Below are 23284 nucleotides of genomic sequence, written 5' to 3' on the forward strand. Positions count from 1 at the left end.
GTTTGATGATTGAGTTCGATCACCTCCTTTATGAAGTGGCACAATCTTGCCCTCCTTCCACTCTTTAGGGACTTGACTAAGTGCAAGACTCGTATTAAAAAAATATGTTAAGGCAGGTGTCAACTCTCTGGCACATTCCTTCAGAATACGTGGTGATATATTATCAAGTCCCACAGCCTTATTTACATCTAGATTACTCAACTCCCCAAACACCTCTTGCTCACTTACAGTCAGTCTCTCCTCCCCATCATCAACTGCTCTTAATCTCTCCATGAAGTCACATTCACAAGATTGAAAGATCTTTATGAACTGCTCATTAAGTATCTCCACAACACATGCTCATTAAGTATCTCCACAACACATTCTGCAACAGCTGTCTTTATACCATTTCCTCCAATCAATGTCATCCTTCCATAATCATTCTTTCTTTTGCTGGCTACATATCGAAAGAACTCCCTAGGATTCTTTTTAGCTTCATTAGCTAACTGCTGTTCATACCTCTCTTTAGCTACTCTCACCAACCAAGTCACTCTTCTTGCCTGGTCTTTGTAGAACTCATGAAATTGGTTACTTCCACTTCTCTAATGCTGCCTCCACAATGCCCTTTTTCTCTGTATAGCATGCTTAATCTCTTTATTCATCCATCTCACACCTAACTTATTTAACCTTCTCACCCGTGGTATACATTTAGACATTGAATCCACTAAATATTTTTTGAAAATCCCCCAAGCTACATTGATCTCTTTTCCAGCTAACTCCTCATTCCATGCTACACTTGCAAGCTGTCTCCTGAGCTCTTCATAATCACCCCCCTTGTAGTTCCACATATACCCTTTTTTCACAGGGGTCCTTGCACTGCTGGCAACCACCCAAGTAATCACCTCATGGTCACTTTCACCAATTGGTGGATGATTTGATACCTCATTGATAATTACATCCTCCGATGAGATGACCAAATCCAAGTCCCTTAATCCTCTTGTGCCCTCTGTTACATACTGTCTGAGGTAGATATCCCTCAAAAACTCCAGAAACTCATTTTCTTTACTTCCAGTTGCTATCTCTTCATTCCAGTCTATATTGCCATAATTAAAATCACCCATAATGATCACCCTTTTCTTATTTGCTTGGCTTATTTGACTATACATTTCACTATCACCACCATCCACATTACCAGGTCTATAACAACATCCCACCAAGTATTTGATTCTATTCACCTCTATCTCACACCATACTGCCTCAAAACCACTGGCCCCATTTCCCTCTTGCATCTCTACCTTGTATGGACATAACTCTTTCTCTATCATCAATAGCACTCCGCCTCCCTTTTTACCCCTTCTATCCTCACGAAACACATCATACCTTTCCATCTCTATTCCTGTCAGGATGTCATCCTCATCTAACCATGTCTCACTTATTCCGACAATCTCTGGGTACACGGACGCAATTAGTGCAACCATTTCATCCGCCTTGTTTCTTATACTTCTAGCATTGGTATACAAACACAACAACTCATTTCTGGATCTACAGCTAGTTCCACTGATACCACTCACTCGATGTGATCTCTCCATGCTGGACTGGGGCCATTTCCCTTTCTGATTCTTCATTTTAGAACCCTTTGCGATTCCATCTGTTTCCTTTTGATCCCTGATCATCCCATTACTTTCCTGCCTATACATTCTCTCACCTCCTCTTGGAGCATCCACCTTTCTCATGCTGTGTATCCCTGTCCACCCTGAGCCTCCCCGTTTCCCTGCTGCTCTTGCACACCCATTCTCTCATTTTCTATACTCATACCACTCACTTTCCCATTCATTTCCACTTCTTCAATCTCTCCTGTCTTACTCTCCTGCTCTTCCACATCACTCCCCTCTCGATCTGATTCATTCTCTCTATTCACTTCTCTACCTTCCAGCAGCAGTCTCTCCAAGCGACTCACACCATAACCACTCAAATGCAGTCCATCGCTCCCATACAGCTCACTTCGTCCCTCAAACTCATTCCACACATTAACAAACTGTACTCCCATCTCCTCACACATTTCAGCCAGAATATCATTCATAATCCTTGCTCTCCGCCTCATTTCACCACAATCATACCTAGGCAATACACTGACCACCCTTCCTGTCACACTATTCTCCTTTATCTTTCCAAGCAGTCTCCTGACATTCATTTTGACATGCTCTTTGTTCTCTCTCAAATCATTCGTACCAATTAATACAATTAACTCTTTTGCTCGTTCCCGCCTCATATTCGATGCCTCAATCACTCTACTCATTTTACCGCCTGGAAAACATACCTTGTGCATTTTATCCTCTAGCACACCTTTAATAATGGAGTTGCCATACAACGCCACTCGCTCATCTTTTGTTATCTCTTTCATGCCATCATGATTTATTTTAATAGTTTTGACCTGAATTCTCTTAATTTCATTCTGCATCCATTTCATTTCTTGCTTCATCCAATCCAATTCAACTTCTGAACCTCGCGACACATTCACTCTATCATTAAATCTTTCTAACTTTCTAACTCTCGATCCCCTCTTCTCACTTTCCCTCTCATTCATCCTTCTTTGTTTCCGTACTTTCGGTCCAACATACGTCCAACTTTCACTATCATTCTTCTCACTTTCACTCTCGCATATCTTTCTTTGTTTCCGTACTTTCGGACTAACATGCGTCCAACTCTCGCTATCATTCTTCTCACTTTTACTGTCATTCATCTTTCTTTGGTTCAGTACTTTCGTTCCAACATGCGTCCAACTTTCGCCATCAGTCATTCTTTTTTTGCTATCATTCATTCTTTCAATTTTTTTTACTTGCGATTTCTGCACCATGCCATTTCTACTTTCATTCGTTCTCTCAATTTCGTTTCTTTCCACCTCACTTTCGTCTCTTTTAACATCCGTTACGGTTGTCAAATCGCTCTTTTTCTTTTTCCTGATTTTTTAACATTTTTTCGCCTGTCTTTCCCACCATCCTTCTCTTTCAAACATGCACTCGCGACACAATCAGTACTAGCACTTTCTGTCATCAACTTCATATTTGCATTCATCAATTCCTCGTTCAGGTCACATTTCGCACATACCCTTCTTCCATCCGCACTAAACATCCACAAATCATTTATGTAGTCGAAGGAATACATATAACAGACCTCACACTTAACAAACCGACTTAAATCCAAATTAAAATCATGGAATGACAATGCCGCCGCCATTTTTTTTTTTTTTCCTCTGCAGGTTACTAGGTTTAATATTAACGTTTTCGTATTTAGTTTAAGCAAGAAAAAACCCCACACTAATAATATCGGTAGCGTACAACGTTTACAGCCGCTCTTACTTAAACAATTACGCATATATACTTAATTATTCCTAGTAAAACTTATCTGAATCAGGAGCTCTTCAAAAGACGTTCGTAGCGCTTGACCCACTAGCGCCCCCTACATATCCAGATTTAGTTGAACGTCTATAGACGTCCTAGCCATTTGGGAGGTTAATATAATACACCACATTCAACCTAATCAAATCTGAAGTGAATAACCTCACATTCTGCAGCAAGCATTAAATTGATAATCATTATCCACAATTTATTCAAATCATCCTGCAGGATATCTATATCACCTTTATCAACTGTTGTACTCCCCAGTTTTGCATCATCAGCAAATAACTGAATATAACTACTCCCCTTAAATCTTTTCCTATATATACAAATTAAAGAGTAGTGGCCCTAGTACGGAACCCTGAGGTACTCCAGTCACTCTCTTTCTCTTAGATTTCACTGTACCATATACTACTCTCTCTGGTGTCTATCTGTCAGCCATCCCCCTGTCCATGCTACTAACTTCATATCCATTCCCATTTGTTCCACCCTTAATAATTTTCCATGTGGTATTCTGTCAAATGGCTTTGCAAAGTCCAGCAATATCATGGTGTAGCCATATCCTTTATCCAATTCTGCTGTCATTTTATTATGAAATGTGAATAAATTATTAAGACAGGACCTACTCTTTACAAAGCCATGCAGCCCACTATAGAGCATCACATCCCCATCCATGCACTGATGGATTTTATCTTTAACTTTTCCAATACTTTAACAACTCCTGATACATTAATTGATCTGCAGTTTGCTATCTCTGTCTTAGAGCCACCTTTATGCAATGGAGCTATCTTACCATCTTTCCATTGTCTCTTGGAACCATGCCTGACTTAGATTGAACAACTTCAAAGGCAATGCCAATTCTCTTACACATCCACATAGTACACATGCTGAAATGTCATCTTGTCCTACTGCTGTGTTCATATTCATATTTTTCAATATGCTAAGCACCTGTTTAGCAAACTATTTTTATGCATCTATTACATCAGCAACTGCAAAATCTCCACTTGGATGATACACCTTTGTAAAATGACCACTCAGCAACTGAACTATTTTTTTGCATTTGTCACCTTCCTAGTATCAGCATTCTTTCAAGTCATCCTGCCATTGTCATTTTACCTCTTACTTAGTACATAACAAAAAAAAAACTATTTTAGGTTTACTTTGGCCTGCTCTTGACATTAATTTTCTCTCATAATCAGATTTGGCCCTAGTTAACCCTTCTTGCTTGTACTTTGTATTGCTCATGAGTATGCTGATCACCTTTTTCCTTATATTTTCTCCACAGTATTTTTTATTTATTTTTATTATTTTTTTTTTTGCAGCTTTTGCTTTATATCTCTACTAATCCACTTAATTCATACTTGTTTATCCTCCTGACCTTGGGTATGCAGTCTGATACTGCTTTTCTCAAATAATCTCTGAACCACTTCCAATACACTACTGATATTCTTTCCTTGTAGCTTCTCAAGCCATGGCACTGCTCCATGATGACTCCTAAGTCTGTCATAAGTGCCACCTTTATAGTTCAACATAAACCCTTTCTTGACAGAGAATTCCATGTTTGACAATTTCCCAAAATCAGACTGTAAGGTCACTCTCTCCAATTAGAGGCAGAATGTCCACCTTGGTTGTGGATATATCTTCTGATGCTATTATCAGATCCAACACCCTGAAATCTCTTATCTCCACTATAATGTGTTTCATGTAATTATCTATAGCAGCACCCCTACAATATATTTTGTCTTATTAGCCTCTTTCTCAGACCCCTCAATTGAACTATCTCCTACAGACATAAAAATCCTCTTTTGCTAGTTGTAATTCTTCAGCTATCATCAGCAGCAATATCTCACATCTTGTCCTATTCTTTCTATCTTCCCTGAAAATACAATACCCTTTACATTCTATCCCTGTAACTATATCATTTTCTATCTACTATGTCTCATTCATGATTTTTGGCCTCAAATTGACCAATGGCAAAAACCTCCTCTCCTGTATTTCTAATACTTCTTGCATTTGTGTAGATGCATTTCAACATCCCCCCCCCCCCTCCGTACCCACAACTGACCTTGGGTGTAATGTCATTACACAAAGTTATGCCATTCAGCATTGCATAATCATTTCTGTACACATGCTTATTTATCATAAGGGTGGCCAGACATGCTTGATTTCATCCCCCCTCCACCAATATCTCATTTCCCTAGTTTTGCACTAAACAAAACTTTCTCCTAACATCTAACTCCAAAACCATTAAAGTGTAGTCTGTCAGGCATATATAAGTCCTTTCATCCACCAAATTCATTCCATATATCAATAAATTGCACACCATGATAACATGAGAAACTGGACACATAATTATGAGGACATCCAGTGTTGATCATTATTAACTAGTAACTTAATTTATTCACAAAAAACAAAACATGGTATGTTCTTGACATTGTTTCGTTTAGTTTAGTATTCAATGAATTCTCCATTAATAAAATTCATTAACTGAACAATGCTTTTACTTGCCTCTACCAATATAGCAGTAAATGGTATAAATGTCATAATAAGTTGTCACAGGGATCTTGATAATTGTTTTTGATTACCAAGATGTTTCTACAGTTTTTTTTCATCTTCATCAAAAATAGTGATTATTATTCTACACATCATCATGGCATCCTACATATATCCTTTGATTGTTAGCATATCAGAAAAGATTATTGAATAGTTTCTGGGAAAATATGGCATTGCTTCCAGAAAGTAAAAATCTAGAAAGAGTTCTCAAATTTACATTTTGGGAATAATGAAAACTACAGTTAAATTCAAATAAAGTAAATGCTGAAGAGATGTTCTGCTATAATCAAAAACAACACATTACATGTTTAGTGTTCCTACTTAATAAAAATAAATAGAATTATTTAAAAATCTGAGTAATTATCCATAGTTTCTCATTAAGAAATAAACTATTTACATGGCTGGACAGTGAGAAAAGCAGTCTTCTGTGCTCCAGAAATTCCAGATGGAACACCAACAGCAGCACAAATATAAACACCACTATGTTCTGGCTGTATATTTGGCATTGTAAGCCTGCCACGCACATCCAAGCTGCCTGGAGGAAGAGCACGACTATCAGCACGACTCCATTTTACTTGAGATCGACGAGTTCCTTCATCTCGGCACCTAAATACCACCTCTCGTCCTTAAAAGAAGGCTTTTATTAAAATATATTTCATAAATCAATAAAATAAAGGTTTGATGCATAACTACTTTGAAATAAATCAACTGATAAACATCTAATTCTAAATGAATCATTTAGAAAATAAGTTTTTTTATAATATAAATTAATAAAATAAAATAACACCGTTGTTGTTGATGGTAGTAGTGTGTATTAGGAGGATTAATTAGAGGAGAGGGAGAGTTGTGTAGCAGAATAGCATGCCCTCCCACAATGAGTCCAAGGACTCCTTGAAAGTGGCACATAATAATATATAGCTGGTTGCTACTATAGGCCAGAAGGAACAAGTGAAAATATGAATAGCATGCATCAGCTAATTAGCTGAATTAGCACAGGGGAAGTGGTTATTATTAGAGAATTCAACTATGGGGATATAGTTTGGAAGGAGGAAAAGAAATGGAATTTATACAGCTACTCAGATATAATTACTTGATGTAGCATGTAATGGATAAGACTAAGGATACTAGAATGCTGGATCTAGTAAACATCAGAGGACTTGGGAGTAACAAGGTAAAAGTGAGATTGTCACTGATTAGGAAGAGTGATCATGCAGCCTTGATATGGGAGATTACCATACATGTAGAATATGGACACATTAATATAACTTATATATTAAGCATATAAAAGGACTATGAAACAGATGATTATGACAATTTCAGGAGGCTGATTGATGTAGTCCCATGACATAAGAAATTGGAGGGTAAAGATGTTTACAGTACACAGGAAGTAAGAGAGCATTTGAAGGAAGCTCTGTGAGAGATTATATATCATGAATCAGGAGGATAAATCAGAAAGGAATGATGGATCGATAGCAATATTAAGCAGGAGTCGTAGAACAAGAAAATTTGTGCATGGGGGGGGGGGACAAAAACTAGAAAGTGAGATAGTTGACAAAAAGGAATATTCTGCAGGGTGACAAACAGGCTGGTAATATTACAATGGATAACAATTGCCAGTTTAATGCAGAAATGTGTATCAGTTGTGAACTCTGGGAAGAAGTAACAATAATATTGAAGGAACTGGATTACATTGATGAAGCCAAGATTGTGGACAAGGAGTTGAAGTTCAGAGGACATATTGCAAAAGTGGCTAGAACAGCTAATCCAATTACTTGGATGTTGAAGAACACACTTACAGGTGAGTATGGAGTTATTCCTCTTTATAAGACTCATTTTTTCTTTTTATTGTTCCCATACACAAGGGGTCAGGAGACCTATAGGACATGTGTGAAGTACACATGGCCTTTGAATCTTCAGACAGGCCATGGGTGAAGATTCAGAAGGCTGTTCCAGAGGATGGAGACAGATGGAACAAAAGAGGAAAAAGAGAAGCAGGTTTGTTGTGTTTGCAGTTGCACAGTAAAGGGGTGCTCATCATCTGCAGTTCTTGTATTAACAGGTGCAACAGAAAGTGGAGAAATGATGACTGCCAGTTCAGTGGAGCAATAACCATTGAAGTATTTCTAGAACAGACAGAGAGCCTGATCATTGCATCTGTGAAATATAATGGTTGAAGTGAATCTGTAAGAGAGATCATCTATGAGCCAAACTGCTCTCCTCTGGAGTGCCTAGAATTTTTAGATGCATCATCCCAAACATGTTAAAATACTGCTAAGGATGAGTGGATTTGGGTTGTACATAAAATTGAAACTGTTGGGTATAAAATAGCATCTTGAGGAAGCAAATGTTGTGATGCATTTATGCCAGAAGAGAATGGAGGTATGTGTAAGTCCTGGCAGAGAATATGATCTTCTTTAGTGATTTTGTGTTATTCAGGATAAAGGAAGTTGAGCTGAGATCTCTTTTGCAAGAGAAAAGGCAAGATTGCATTTTGGTGACATTAAAAGCAGCTAGACTGTCCTCACTCCATTGAAGAATAGTACAAAGATCAATGTTCATATATAGCAACATGACACTGGTTGTAGATGATCTTGATGTTTGGGATGTCTGCACATTAATGGAAATGGATGAATGGAAAGTACTATTATCTAGATAGCTGTGGATAGGATTGGTGGTGATTGAGTAGATCATTTATATACAGAAGAAAGAAAGGTGATAGGACAGAGGTCTTAGGAAGTCTTGCAACAATGGTGGTGAAGCTTGAATAGAGGAAGCCATCCACTAGCATGCAGTGAACGACCAAAGAGGGAGCTGGCAACCAAATTATAGAAGGTGGCAGATAGACCAAAGGATGGTAATTTGTTTAAAAGGCCTCAATGCCAGACTGTCAAAAGCACCAGAAATGTCAAGAGCAGCAGAATAAGTTATTCTAAACCTTTCCACATCATGTGTCCAGTGGTGGGTGATGTAAGCTAAGAGGTCAGATGTAATTGGTGGTTGCTGATTCACTTGTGGGCCTCTAGGTGGTAGAGAAATTGGCTACTGATAACTATTATTTTGGAGAGGACTGAGGTGATGTGTAATCAGTGAGTACTCTCTGATGGTAATCTTTCTCTCTCCCACCCCTTTTTTGGAATAAGCTCAATATGCAATTGCTTTCACACATTGGTATAAGTACCAGCTATGAATAACAGATTGTAGAGATGACACAGGACAGATGTTAGCTCTAGATCACACTTTGAAAGCAATTGGAGAGATACCACGAAGACCAGAATGCTTTCATGTTTAACACGTTCGCTGCCAACTACGAGTATACTCTTAGTTCATATATGAGCTTCACAAGCCAACTACGAGTTTACTCGTATGTCGATTTACCGACCTCCTATGCCAAACACGAGTTATCCCTTTGTATAATTACCTTAATTTGGATCATTGGATTCTGAATAAACAGGAGAGCATGTCTGTGGGCTTGGCAGAAGAGAAATAATTTCAACTAAAATATAGTATATTGTGTATATGCCTCAGATGCCAACTACGAGTATACTCGTAGTTCGTATATGAGCTTCACAAGCCAACTACGAGCATACTCATATGTCGATTACCAACCTCGTATGCCAAGCGCGAGTTAATCCGTAGTATAACGTCGTAATTTGTAAATCAATTTTAAACTTGGCTTTCCTCAATATTTTGTAAAACATAAAAATTGGTTTTGTTCTACTAAAATTGTGAGAAAATCTTCAGAAAAGTTCAACTAACCTTTTGATACTGAAATTTCCAGTGTCAATTTTAAAACCTGCAGTTTCAACAAAGTCAAATTGTGGGGGCTCTTCTTCTGAATTTTCCCAATATGTTTATGTTGATGTATTTGGCTGGTTGCTAACTTCATCTTCAAAAGTTTCTTCATCATCGGAGTCACCGCTAGAGTCGTCTGTAGGATCATCTTCGGAATCGGAACCAAATATTTCATGAAATTCATCATCGCTCATATTAGCATAAGCTTCTACTTCTATATCAGTAAGTTTTCTTTTATGGTCATGGCGAAATTGAAGGTTCTTAGAGACTAGAAACTAAAACTGAACTAGACGCAATAAACACTGGCGTCAGCACATGTAATATATAGATGGAAGTGATACGAGATTACTCGTAGTTGGTGTATGAAACAAAATTCGATCTGATAAGCCGGCTACGAGATTACTCGTAGTGACCTTGAAGATGGGAGTGATACGAGATTACTCGTAGTTGGTGTATGAAACAAAATTCTGTCTAATAAGCCAGCTATGAGATTACTCGTAGTGACCTTGAAGACGCGAAAAGCTCTTGGCTTGCGGGAACAAACTATGACTGAATAGCGTGCCAGTGAACATGTTAAGTTACTTGGTAATTTTCTGATGTCTTTTATCCAAACTACAGGAGATGTACAGTGCTTGGATTAATAAGGCTATATCTAGATTATATATACACCAATTCAGGCCCAAGCTCAGGTGGAGGAATAAGGTGGCAGAGGATCTTAGGGAGAAGATTAAAGATGGGAACGCCGACCCCGTTTAACACGAGATAAAGGCATAGCAAAAGAAGATCTAGATTACTGTGCATAAATCTGTAACCTTGTTCATTAGGACTGTGGAGAGGAGTCACAGATAAGATTGTGGTGTGTGTGTTTATGCACACCCTATGAAGATATATTGAAGGTCTGTAGGTTACAACTGATAGGTATAAAAAAAAAAAGAGGAGATATGACAAACTAGTTTTTAAAGATGTTTTATAGTACTGACAAAGACAACAAATTATGTAGGGGTGTGGTCAGCAAGGGCAAGGACTAGATTTTCTGCTTGGAAGGTGGTTGCCAAAGTTGGCTGTGAATGCATCAGTGAATGTGTTCAAGGAGAAGTATAATAGGTATCGAGTGAATAGTGAATATATTCACAGCACATGCCTCTTACAATGAGTGACTTTCTGGAGATAACCAAGATGTTAATCATAATTTAAAAATAATTTAAGGAGAGACATTATTTAAGGAGATACTTTTACACTGTGTGGCCCATGGAAGCTCATGGGCCATACAGTGTTCAAGCAAGAAAGGTGGCCAGCATGATTTGGGGGGGGGGGGGGGGAGCTCAGAAAGTAAAAGGAAATTCAAGATAGTTCTTTTGCATTAGAGTGAATAAAAGAATATGCAGAATTAATTGAAATGAATTCAAAATGCAGGTGAGTGACACCAGCAAAGAAATAGCATAATTACTGAGTAATCACTTTGCAAAAGTGTGCCATCAGGATGAAGGTAATACAATGAATGATATGATGGGAAGAGATGTGAGAATTGAAACAGAAAAACTAAAAATGCTCAGGATATTGCAAAATGTCGATATGAAAGTAACAATAGATATATCAAATTATACAGAAATATGTGTATAATGAAACAAAATTAAGAAAATTGGCAATGCCTCTCAGGTTGTCTGCAATTTATTCATGTTCTATACCAGAATGAAAGTTTATTATCATTGCAGTTATCTCCATAGTTACAAAAGCAGTAGACCCACACACACACACAATGCATATCATCTCTCTCTCTCTCAACTAATCTGCTGTTTCTCAACTATTTCTGGCAATCCCACTCATTTTCATCACTCACTAAGCAAAAATAATCTAGTCTGCACACCCTTACAACATGAAGATGTGATTGCTCCTCCCCAGTTCTCTGTTCATCACATTGAATTTTTATTTTTTATTTTTGGTGTCAATCTTAGAAAACCCCTTTAGTAACATGTAAGGCTTTATCATGTTCCCCTCTTTTCTGCCCATCAACTTGCAACCTACACACCTTCAATCTATTCTCATAGGGAGCATTCTACAAATCCATTACCAGATCAGTCAATCTTCTCTGGATCCTCTCCACCGCCTGCTGATCTCCAATCCATTCAAATTACTATATGCATACCCTCAAAGGATGTGCAGGATACCCTGATAGTACACGAAAACTTTACAGTACTACTCACTGCCTATCAACAATATGCATCCAAGCTAGCCTGTTAGCTTTCAGGAGTCCAATATTGTTAAATCTTGGGAAGGTATGACATGTCCCTTTTCCAATCTTGTATTTTGGTCTTCTAAGGAGCTTCAATCTGAATCTACCCCCCCCCCCCCATCACCAAATCTTGTCATTCTGGGTCTTTTTTTTGCCATCACAAAAACTTCTTTAGAAATCTTTCCTCTCCACCTCTGAGACTATACCACCTGAGATTTGCTCTGATCACACTTTCCTAAATGCTAACAATGTCAAGTTCTTTCATAATACTTCATTTTTAACTGATTTTGCCATCTAAATGTCATCATTAATCATTCCACTAATTTTTTTCAGAGCTCTCATATCTCTGTTACCTATATCTTTGATCAATTGTTTTTATTTCTAACCCAGCTCTTAGATCTACAAGTTCAAATTGGTTCGAACACTTCTGTATGGAGCAGTATGTCAGGTATTTATTGAACCCACCCCCCCATCAAGTTTCTTTATCTTCTCTACTTGTGCTAAAATATTCTCAACAACTGTGTACTCTACATCCATCTTTCTTTCCCAAATTTTAAAGCTGTACACTTTGTAACACTGGACTATTATCACATTCACTTACCCAATCAATCATCAAAATCAATTCTTTTCAACTATTTGCATCATCTGCAAACAACTGTATAGCATATTAACCATTTCAACCTTTCCCAATATCATTATAACATAGAAGTTAAACAGCAAAACAGCCCCTTGAAGCACACCACTATTGGCTTTCCACTAATATCACTTCTTATGCACGATACTTAGCCAATCTCCAATCAAATGCAATCTATTATCTAACCAACTCCATCCATTCTAGTTGAATTACCATCTTGTCATGTGGCAACCATCAAAGTTTGCATTTCCCCCCTTGTTATAATAAGCAAATAAGTAGACTGCTAAACTGTTTACAACCCAATTTAGAATCTTGACTCTCACTAACCTCTCCAACACTTTAACCACACACAGACTGGCCTATAATTCAAAGCCTTAGTCTTATCATTTATGAAGCAGAACAGTTTTGCCTTCTTCCCACTCCTTTGGAACTTGGCCCAGAGCAAGGCTTGCTATAAATAAATATTAAAGCTGTTAACTACCCAGAGCATTTGCTCCCAACACACACACACACACACACACACACACACACACACACACACACACACACACAATGATATATCAAGCTGTACACAGTCTTATTGACATAAGATTTACTCAATTTCGTTTGTGGTTTTCGTTTTTGGTCAATCATAAATCTTAATCAGGTCTTATATGGATTATATGTGCAGATTTGGTCACTTGGTTTTGCACTTCCAGTCTCACACCATTCGTGTGAAACTGTCTACCTTATATAAGCATTCATTGAACTCACTAGACATCTGCAAATGTGACATAATCATTCTCAATATTATTTATGGTATCTCCATGGAGTCTGGAGAATCATCACAAGAGACCCAAATCAATCATCATACACACAAATCCTATCATAGCTCTCCTTAAATCCATTCACCATCAGGAAGCTTGCAACTAGTTCTGGCAATACATTCCATTCATGCAGTGGTGTAGCTAAGCTTTTTCTGCCTAGGCAGTCCCTGAGTTTGCCGCCCCTCTCAATACACACCAAAAATACTACAAAAAGTCAAAACGACGTATAGGGAAATAAATTAAAACACTATGTTTATTTTTGAAGTAAAACTTTAATTTCAAATTCTAAAATGTTATTTTTCTTGCTTTTCTGTTAGAAAAATCTATGACATTGGCAAAGTCTATTTCATAATAATGTAAGTAATTCTTAATCAAATATTATTTAGAAAAACTCCTCTCACCACTGGCAACACTTACAGCAATTGTGAGGAAAATTCATTGTAGTATTACAATAGTTGGAACTGAGTTCTCAAGACTGTATTTTAGAATTAACTGCAAAAGTTCAAAAATGTTCAAAATGCTGCACAGGGCGAACCCCCCCCCCCCCCTCTAGCTACACCTCTGCATTCATGTACCGGGCGGCGAAGTTACATCCCTGGAAGTTACTAAAGGAAATTATTTACAAGAGGGTGAGGAGTGGTTTCTTTGCATGGAGAGTGGTTGAACCATAGAATGCACTGCCTGATGGAGTGGTGAGAGCAAGAATGGTCAATGAGTTTAAGGAGTGGTATGATAGACTGTTTCTCAGGGGTGGGGGACCTCCCCTCAATGAGTCTTGATGGACTGTTTCTTAAGAAGGACCTCCCATGATGAGACTTTTGACCCCATGGAGGCTTGAATAATAATAATAATACACCTACTAACCACACTCTTACACAACTTCCACAGGTGGCCCCTAGTTATCTGACTATTGGTCAAATATTGGAAAATTTCCTTTACATCAATTTTAAAACACTTTTAACATCTTATAAGTTTTATCATGTTCCATTTTTTCTGACTATTAACTAAACTTTGTAACCCACACACCTATCCTCATAGTGAGCATTTCACAGACCTGTCAACAGCTTAATCACTCACCTCTGAATTCTCTCTACCACCTTCTGATCTGCCATTGAAACCCAGATGACCAAATCGGTGCATGGTAGACAAGATGCAGCCGAATCACAGCTTTATAAAGAGGAATAATAATTTCCCTATATTTACTTGTTAGTGTTTCTTCAACATCCAAGTAATCCTTTGAGCTATTTTATCAACTTCTTCAATATGCTCTCTTAACTTCAAATCTCTCTCTCTCCACCATTATCGACAAATCCCTAGCCTCACCAATTTACTGTGATCCAGTGCCATCAATATAATACATCACATGTAATATTTTCAACCCAGAGTGCTTAACTTCACATTTTACAATATTAAATTGACAATCATTATTTGTAGATATCCGGATATTAAATTGACAATCATTATTTGTAGATATCCAGAAGGATGATTTATTTAAATCATCCTTCCGGATATCTACATCACCTTTATCAACTATTGCTTTCCCAGTTTTGCATCATTGGTAAACAGCTGAATATCCCTCCTTATCTTTTCCTATATATCACTGATATACAATTTAAGAATAATCTAATGGACAAGCTTAAGTGTTGAACATTATTCATAACTTATTTTTAATGATGATATAACACCAAATGAACTAATTTATAAAAAAAGATGTTTAGTTTTTCTCTGTATTTCAAACCAACATGTTCCAAGCATACTACATGTTACAGTTAACATGTGATGATGATTAAGTGATTAGAGTGCCAAATTAGATGTACAGCTCTAATTTGGCACTCTCTAATGTTCTCTCATTTGGCACTCTCTATGTAGAAGTTGATCTTAAGATAATGGTCTTCCACCATGTAAATCTAAACTTTAGATGTATGGTATGATATTATATAGTATGGTAACATCCCATAGAGGGCATCAGTTTAAAGACTGGCTCTAAATATAAGCCAGTCTTTAAAAAACATCTTTTTTTATAATTTTGTTCATTTGGTGTTATAATAGCATTAAAAATAAGTTATAGAAATTAAATAGTACAGAACCCTGAGGTACTCTACTACTCACCCTCATTTCTCCTAGATTCCAATGCACCATATACTCCTTTCTGGTGTTTGTTGACACACTCACCCACCATCCATACTACCAGCTTCATATCCATTCCCCTTCACTTTTTTAATAGTTTTTCATGTGGTATTTTGTCAAATGTCATTGTGTAATCATTTCCTTTATTCCATTCTCTTGTCACTAATTGTGCAAATAAATTACTAAGACATGATCAATCCTTCACAAAGCCATGCAGCCCACTATAGAGTGTCACATTTCTATCCATCCACTGTTTTATTTTACATTTAACCAACTTTTCCCATACTTTAACAACCACTTCTGATATATTAATTGGTCTATAGTTTCCTACCTCTCTCTCTCTCTCTCTTGGAGCCACCTTTATGCAATGGAACTATCTTACCCTCTTTCCACTCTTCCAGAACCACGCCAAGGATGAAACGAAGATTAAACAACTTCATAAGAGGCAATGCTAATTCTCTTGTACATTCATGTAGTACACAGGCTGGTATGCCATCCAGTCCTACTGCTGTGTTCACATTGATATATTTCAGTATGCTGAACACTTCATGTTCATCCATTTCAATTTTGTCATGCATCTCTTCACATCAGCAACTTCAACATCTCCATCTGGATGGTACACCTTTGCAAAATGATCACTCAGCAACACAGCAATTTCTTTTGCCTCTGTAACCTTCCTACCATAATCATTTCCCCCCTTACTTGATACATAATGAAAAAAAAAATCTGGATTTACTTTGGCCTGCTTAGCTAATATTCTCTCATAATCAGATTTCATCTTTATTACTATACTAGTCATCTTTCTCACTTGAACTTTGTCCACTTGGTTTATTCTCCTCCTGACCTTGGGTATGCACAGTCTGGTACTGCTTCTCTCAATCTCTGACCACTTCACATTCACTACTGACATTCTTTCCCTATAGCTTCAAGCCATGGCACTGCTTCAAGATGACTCTTAAGTGTCATAATTATCATCTTCATATTTCAACATAAACCTTCTCTTAACAGAGAATTCCACCTGTTTACCAAATTCCCAGAACAAGACCATTTAACTTTCTGACCCTTGAAATGCATTCAGTTATAGTTCTTGATCATGGCTCATACAGCATTGATCTCTTTCCTAATTATTATCTAAGACCTCCAGGGAGTCAAGGACTCATCAAGGGTGGCTATAAATCATCCAAACCAGCTGTCATACCTTCCCATAAATTCATTCACACTAGATGCAATCACTATCCCTAAAGGAAAATATTCCACTCATGCACTATCTATTTCTTGACTGTGAACAAACTTAACTTCCATGAATGCCCCCTGAGTTCTCTCCCCACCTTCCAATATAACAAAAAAATTTCAGACACTATCATATAATACTCATACAAAAGTTTATAGACCTATCATATCACCCTTCTTTCTCCTGTTAAACAGAGACTGTAATCCACATACTCACAATCTGTCTTATCTAAATCCCATAATCTGGATATAATCTTTGTAACTCTTCTTTGCACCCTTTCCACAGGTTCTTTATCCGATTGGAATCTGGGAGATCAAATCTGTGCATAGTAATCGAGGTGTGGTCTTATCAAAGCCTCATAAAAGATAAAAATGACTTCCTTATCCTTACTTATCAAGGTTCGCTTCAACATCGCAATTATCCTCTGAGTTGTATTTGTAACTTTTGCTATGTGACCTTTAAACTTCAAATTCCTACCCACCAATATGCCAAGATTCCTCGTCTTCTCAGTTTCTTGTAACATCTCCAGTAAAATAATATGTCTGCTGGAACTCTAATCACGCTAAAGTGCATAACTTGACATTTACTAACATCAAATGATAGTCATTTTCATTTGCCAAATTTCCAGCCTATTCAAATCATTTTGTAAGTGCTGAATATCAGTAGCATCCCTGATTGCCTTCCTATCTTCATATTATCAGCAACAATTGCACAGATGTTAGACCCTGCCTGATGTCATTAATGCATAAATTGAACAATAATGGCCCAAGGACTGAGGTACACCACAGATCACCTTAATCTGGCAGATTCACAACCATTGTATACTACATTTAGTTTAATCCTTTATCCAAGTGTGAGCAAACAAAGTTTGTGCCTGAAAGTATCTTCAGGACTGGGGTAAGGTGGTACAACACCAGGCAACTTTTTGTAAAGGTGGAGCACGCTAACATCACTCCTATCTCAGTATCTCCCATAATGCAAAACACATCTACTTGCAGATATGTCTAACGTTATGCATTAAGGGAAGGGCCACTACTCAGACTAGTTTTGACCTTTATTGAGGTCTCTTCAGTGGGAGCCAGGCCTAAGTGGAGATACCAGGCAGAAGCATTAGCAAGGTCATCTGTGTTGTACCACCTCACCCCAGTCCTGAAGATACTTTCAGGTGCAAACTTGGTTTGCTCACACTTGGATAAAGGATTAAACTAAATATATTATAGTCTAACCAAGTGAAAAATAAACTTTCAACATATTTCTCTAAATTCAGAGTAATTTATTAAAAAGGTGGCACACCATTTGGTAACTCCTATAGGTAGAGATGACCTTGCTAATGTTTCTGCCTGGTATCTCCACTTGAGCCTGGCTCCCCCACTGAAGAGACCTCAATAAAGGTTGAAACTAGTCTGGATAGTAGCCCCTCCCTTAATGCATAACGTTAGCCATATCCGAAAGGAGATGTATTTTGCATTATGGGAGATACTGAGATAGGAGTGATGTTGGCTTGTTCCACCTTTGCAACGAGTTGCCCAGTGTTGTACCATCTTACCCCAGTCCAGAAGATACTTTCAGGCGCAAACTTTGTTTGCTCACACTTGGACTAAATATATTATAGTCTAACCAAGCGAAAAATAAACTTTCAGCATTGTATACCACTTTTTGATATGTCTGTCAGCCATTCACTGATCCAAGTCAACAGTTTATATTCCAATCCCATATTCTCCAGTTTATGCAACAACCTTTCATGTCATATCCTATCAAATGCATTAGAAAAATCCAACTTTATCATTCCCTTTATCCAACTCGGCCATAACATTGCTATAAAATATGAATAAATTGCTAAAACATGACCTTCCTTTAGTAAACCCATGCTGCTCCTTGCAGAGCATAGCTTGTTTGTCTACCCATTTCTGTATGTGAGTTCTTACCAACTTATTATTATTACAGGCGACTCCAGGCAGTCCTTAGACTCATTGAGGGAGGCCCTAAACATCATGTTCATCACAACTATTTGACATTCTTACCGTATCTATCATACCTTGCCTTGAACTTGCTCCCGTAACAGCACCCACAACAGACTCTGGCAGCTTATTCCACTCATTTACCACTCCAAAAGTAAAGAACCCAGCTCTAACATCCTTGCTAATCACACTCCTGCCCAGCTTCCATAGGTGTCCCCCTAGTTCTCCCACCACCAGTCCTGGAACCAAAAATATCCTCTGAATTAATCCTATAGAAACCCTTTAGCAATTTGAATGTCTCGATCATATCTCCCCTTTTCCGCGTATCAACCAATTTCTGAAACCCACAAATCCTCAACTTGTTCTCATAAGGTTCATTCCATAAACCTGCTATCATCTTGGTCACTCGCCTCTGGATCCTCTCCACCTCTTCCCCATCAAGAAGAAACCTAAGTGACCAAATCTGGGCACAGTAGTCGAGATGAGGTCTTATCGAGGCTCAATACAGAGGAACAATAACTTGCATATCTCTGCTTGTCAAAGTATTCTTCAGCATCCAAGTGATTTGATGAGCTGATTTAGCCACTTTTGCAATGTGCCCCTAAACTTCATCTCCCTATCCACCAACACTCCCAATTCCATGGCCTCATCAATCTCCTGGAGTATAGTTCCACCAATGTGATATACTGCTGCTAATCTTTTCACTCCAAAATGCATAACCTTACATTTTGCCACATTAAATTGACATCGATTCTCCTTAGCCCAGACCTGCAATCTATCCAAATCATCCTGCAAAATTTTGACATCCTGTGCACTCACAATTGCTCTACCCAATTTTTCATCATCAGCAAACAAGTGAACAGTTCCTCTCAGATCCTTTCCCATATCGTTAATGAACAAATTGAAAAGTAGTGGTCCAAGAACAGAACCCTGTGGCACACCACTAGTCACAAGCCGTCTTTTGGACTCCACTCCTGAATGAACTACTCTCTGGTATCTCTCCATCAACCACCCTCCTATCCATCTCACCAACCCTATATCCTTCCCCATTTGCTTCATTTTACTGATTAGAGTTCCATGTGGTATCCTATCAAAGGCCATGGCAAGGTCCAGTAGAATCGCTGAAAACCCACTACCTTTATCCAGTTCAGTCGTTACTGTGTTATAAAATGTGAGCAAATTACTGAGGCATGATCTACCCTTCACAAAATCATGTTGTCCCCTATACAGTATCCCATTTTCATCTATCCAATCCTGTATTCTTCTCTCGACTAGTTTCTCCAAGACCTTGACAACGATTCCTGATATGCTAATCGGTCGGTAATTTACAACAGCAGTCTTGGAACCTCCTTTATACATAATAAATTTAGTTTAATCCTTTATCCAAGTGTGAGCAAACAAAGTTTGCGCCTGAAAGTATCTTCAGGACTGGGTTAAGGTGGTACACACCAGGGCAACTCGTTGCAAAGGTGAGCAAGCTACCAACACTCCTATCCTAGTATCTCCTATAATGCAAAACATCTCCTTGCGGATATGTCTATTGTTATGCATTAAGGGATGGGCCACTACCCAGACCGGTTTCGACCTTTATTGAGGTCTCTTCAGTGGGAGCCAGGCCCAAGTCGAGATATCAGGCAGAAGCATTAGCAGGTCATCTCCACCTATAGGAATTGCCTATTGGTGTGCCACCCTTTTTTAATAAATTACTCTGGATTTAGAGAAAGATGTTGAAAGTTTATTTTCCACTTGGTTAGAGTATAATAAATTTAGTTTAATCCTTTATCCAAGTGTGAGCAAACAAAGTTTGCGCCTGAAAGTATCTTCAGGACTGGGTTAAGGTGGTACACACCAGGGCAACTCGTTGCAAAGGTGAGCAAGCTACCAACACTCCTATCCTAGTATCTCCTATAATGCAAAACACATCTCCTTGCGGATATGTCTATTGTTATGCATTAAGGGAAGGGCCACTACCCAGACCGGTTTCGACCTTTATTGAGGTCTCTTCAGTGGGAGCCAGGCCCAAGTCGAGATATCAGGCAGAAGCATTAGCAGGTCATCTCCACCTATAGGAATTGCCAATTGGCAATTCCAATTGGCAATTGCCAATTGGCAAAAAGGAATTGCCATTGGCAATTCCTATAGGTGGAGATGACCTGCTAATGCTTCTGCCTGATATCTCGACTTGGGCCTGGCTCCCACTGAAGAGACCTCAATAAAGGTCGAAACCGGTCTGGGTAGTGGCCCATCCCTTAATGCATAACAATAGACATATCCGCAAGGAGATGTGTTTTGCATTATAGGAGATACTAGGATAGGAGTGTTGGTAGCTTGCTCACCTTTGCAACGAGTTGCCCTGGTGTGTACCACCTTAACCCAGTCCTGAAGATACTTTCAGGCGCAAACTTTGTTTGCTCACACTTGGATAAAGGATTAAACTAAATTTATTATACTCTAACCAAGTGGAAAATAAAATAAACTTTCAACTCCTTTATACAGTGGAACTATTTTGCTCTCTTTCCACCCCCTCGGGACTAACCCAGACCCGAGACTCAAATTAAACAAAATGGTAAAGGGTACTGACAATTCTTTAGTCGCTTCTTGTACGAGACGAGCTGGTATACCATCCAATCCCACAGATGTATTCACATCAAGGTTCTGTAATAGACTATTCACCTCCACTTCATTCACCACAATTCCCATATAAACTAATGGTTCCTTCATTTTTGCAATGTCACCACCTGGATGATATACTCTTGCAAAGTGCCCACTCAGTAATTCCACTATATTGACTGATGCAGTGACCTCCCTACCATCGGCATTCCTTAAAATCATACTGCCATGTACAGTTTCTCTTTTACTTGCAGTATATTGAAAGAACTGTTTGGGATTCTCTTTAAGCTTGCATAGCTAATTTCCTTTCATAATCTGCTTTTGCTTTTCTTACCACACTCGTTATCCTTCTGGCCTGTGCTTTATACCATTCGTGTGCCTGCAGGTCACCTTTCTCCTTAAATTCCCTCCACAGTTTTTTTTTTTTTTTTGCAACTCAAACTTAATGGTGTTATTCATCCATTTAACCCCTACTTGATTTACTATTTGGACTCTAGGTATACAGTCAGCCATAACCTCCAGCAAATACTCCTTGACTGCTTCCCATGCACTATCGACATCCAGCCCTTGCAGTTTTATATGCGATGGCACTGAAGCAAGCAATCTCCTAAGCTTGTCATACTTGCCAGCATGGTAATTCCACATGTACCCTGTCTTAATCGAAAATTTCGCACAATTAGCCACCTCCTAGGTCAAGACCCTATGATCGCTCTCACCAATAGGTAGCAACATTCATTACAGTCAAATTCTCAGATGCTATGACTGGTCAAGCACTCTTGAAGCCTAGTATTTTCCAATACATGCTGTCTCAGATAGTGATTCCTTAATAACTGAATAAAATTCAGTTCCTTCCTCACATATGTCTTGTCCTCCTTCCAATCAATGTTACCATAGTTGAAATACCCCATAATAATTACCCTCCTTCCACTCATTTCATCAATTTGTTTATGCATACTATGTCCACCATCTATTCCATCACTTGGTCTATAGCAGCACCCAACTTTATATTTTGTTCTGCTAGTCTCAATTTCCCACCAAATAGCCTCAAATGAGCTCTTTTCATTATCTTGCAATACAACTCCTATTCTCCATGGCTGCAGTTCATCAGCTATCATCAATAACACTCCCCCCATTTTATTCTCTCTGTCCCTCCTGAACACACTATACCCTACACATTCTATCCCACTAACTATATCATCTTCTGTCAGCCATGTTTCACTAATGCCAATAACCTGTGGCCAGGAAGAGCCAACCGTGGTCAAAAATTCTTCCTTCTTGTTCCTAATACTCCTTGCATTAGTATACATGAAATGCAGAGGTCCATTTGTCCTCTATCTATCTATACTAACTATCCCATTCTGATTTCTTGTCCATCGTACTGGCTCGGGCATATTATATACATTCTTACACTCAACTGCCTCACTGATGTCTGCATATCCAATCCTTCCCCCCCCCCCCCCCCACCTCCTTAATAGTTCTAGTTTCCCTGATTTTGCACATCCACTTTCACTTCATTCCGCAACATTTTTTTTCAGTCTTCACACACCAAATCCATTCAAATGCAAGCCATCCATCTTGTACAAATCCTTTCACCCATCAAACTCACTCCACACATCCACAAACTTCACACCACACCATCTGCATAACCTGTGCATAAAGTCATTTGCGATTATGGCCCTCCTTTTAAACTCTTCTCTGTCATACTGCGGCAACAGACTCACTATCCTAACTCTGTCACTCTTTTCTTTCGCTACCTCTAATAATTCCTTCAAGTCCTCTCTCCTTTCAAATCATTCATTCCCACCATGACTATCATTTCTTACACCCTCTGCTTTTACACTCTAATGCTCTCACTTACATCCTTAATTTTCGCACCCGGTAAGTACGATTCAGTCAAACTCTCATCTATAGCACCTCTTACTAATGAGTCACTGTACAACACTCTTTCCTTAATTTCTGAAACGCTCCC

At 38.4% G+C, this 23284-nt stretch overlaps 1 protein-coding gene across 6 annotated transcripts in view; it reads right to left on the reverse strand.

Moving 5' to 3' along the window:
- LOC150109418 (basement membrane-specific heparan sulfate proteoglycan core protein-like) overlaps nucleotides 1-23284 on the reverse strand; it is a 1783738-nt gene that overhangs the window by 1071607 nt on the left and 688847 nt on the right. For all 6 annotated transcript variants that reach the window (XM_090413063.1, XM_090413041.1, XM_090413033.1 and 3 more), the window contains one exon: nucleotides 6325-6552. In XM_090413063.1, coding sequence (XP_090269189.1) covers nucleotides 6325-6552 — 228 coding nt within the window. The remainder of the gene's footprint in view (nucleotides 1-6324; nucleotides 6553-23284) is intronic.

Source organism: Typopeltis vanoorti, chromosome 2 (genome assembly GCF_054136105.1).
Source record: "Typopeltis vanoorti isolate ZY-2024b chromosome 2, IOZ_Tvanoo_1.0, whole genome shotgun sequence".
NCBI lineage: Eukaryota > Metazoa > Arthropoda > Arachnida > Uropygi > Thelyphonidae > Typopeltis > Typopeltis vanoorti.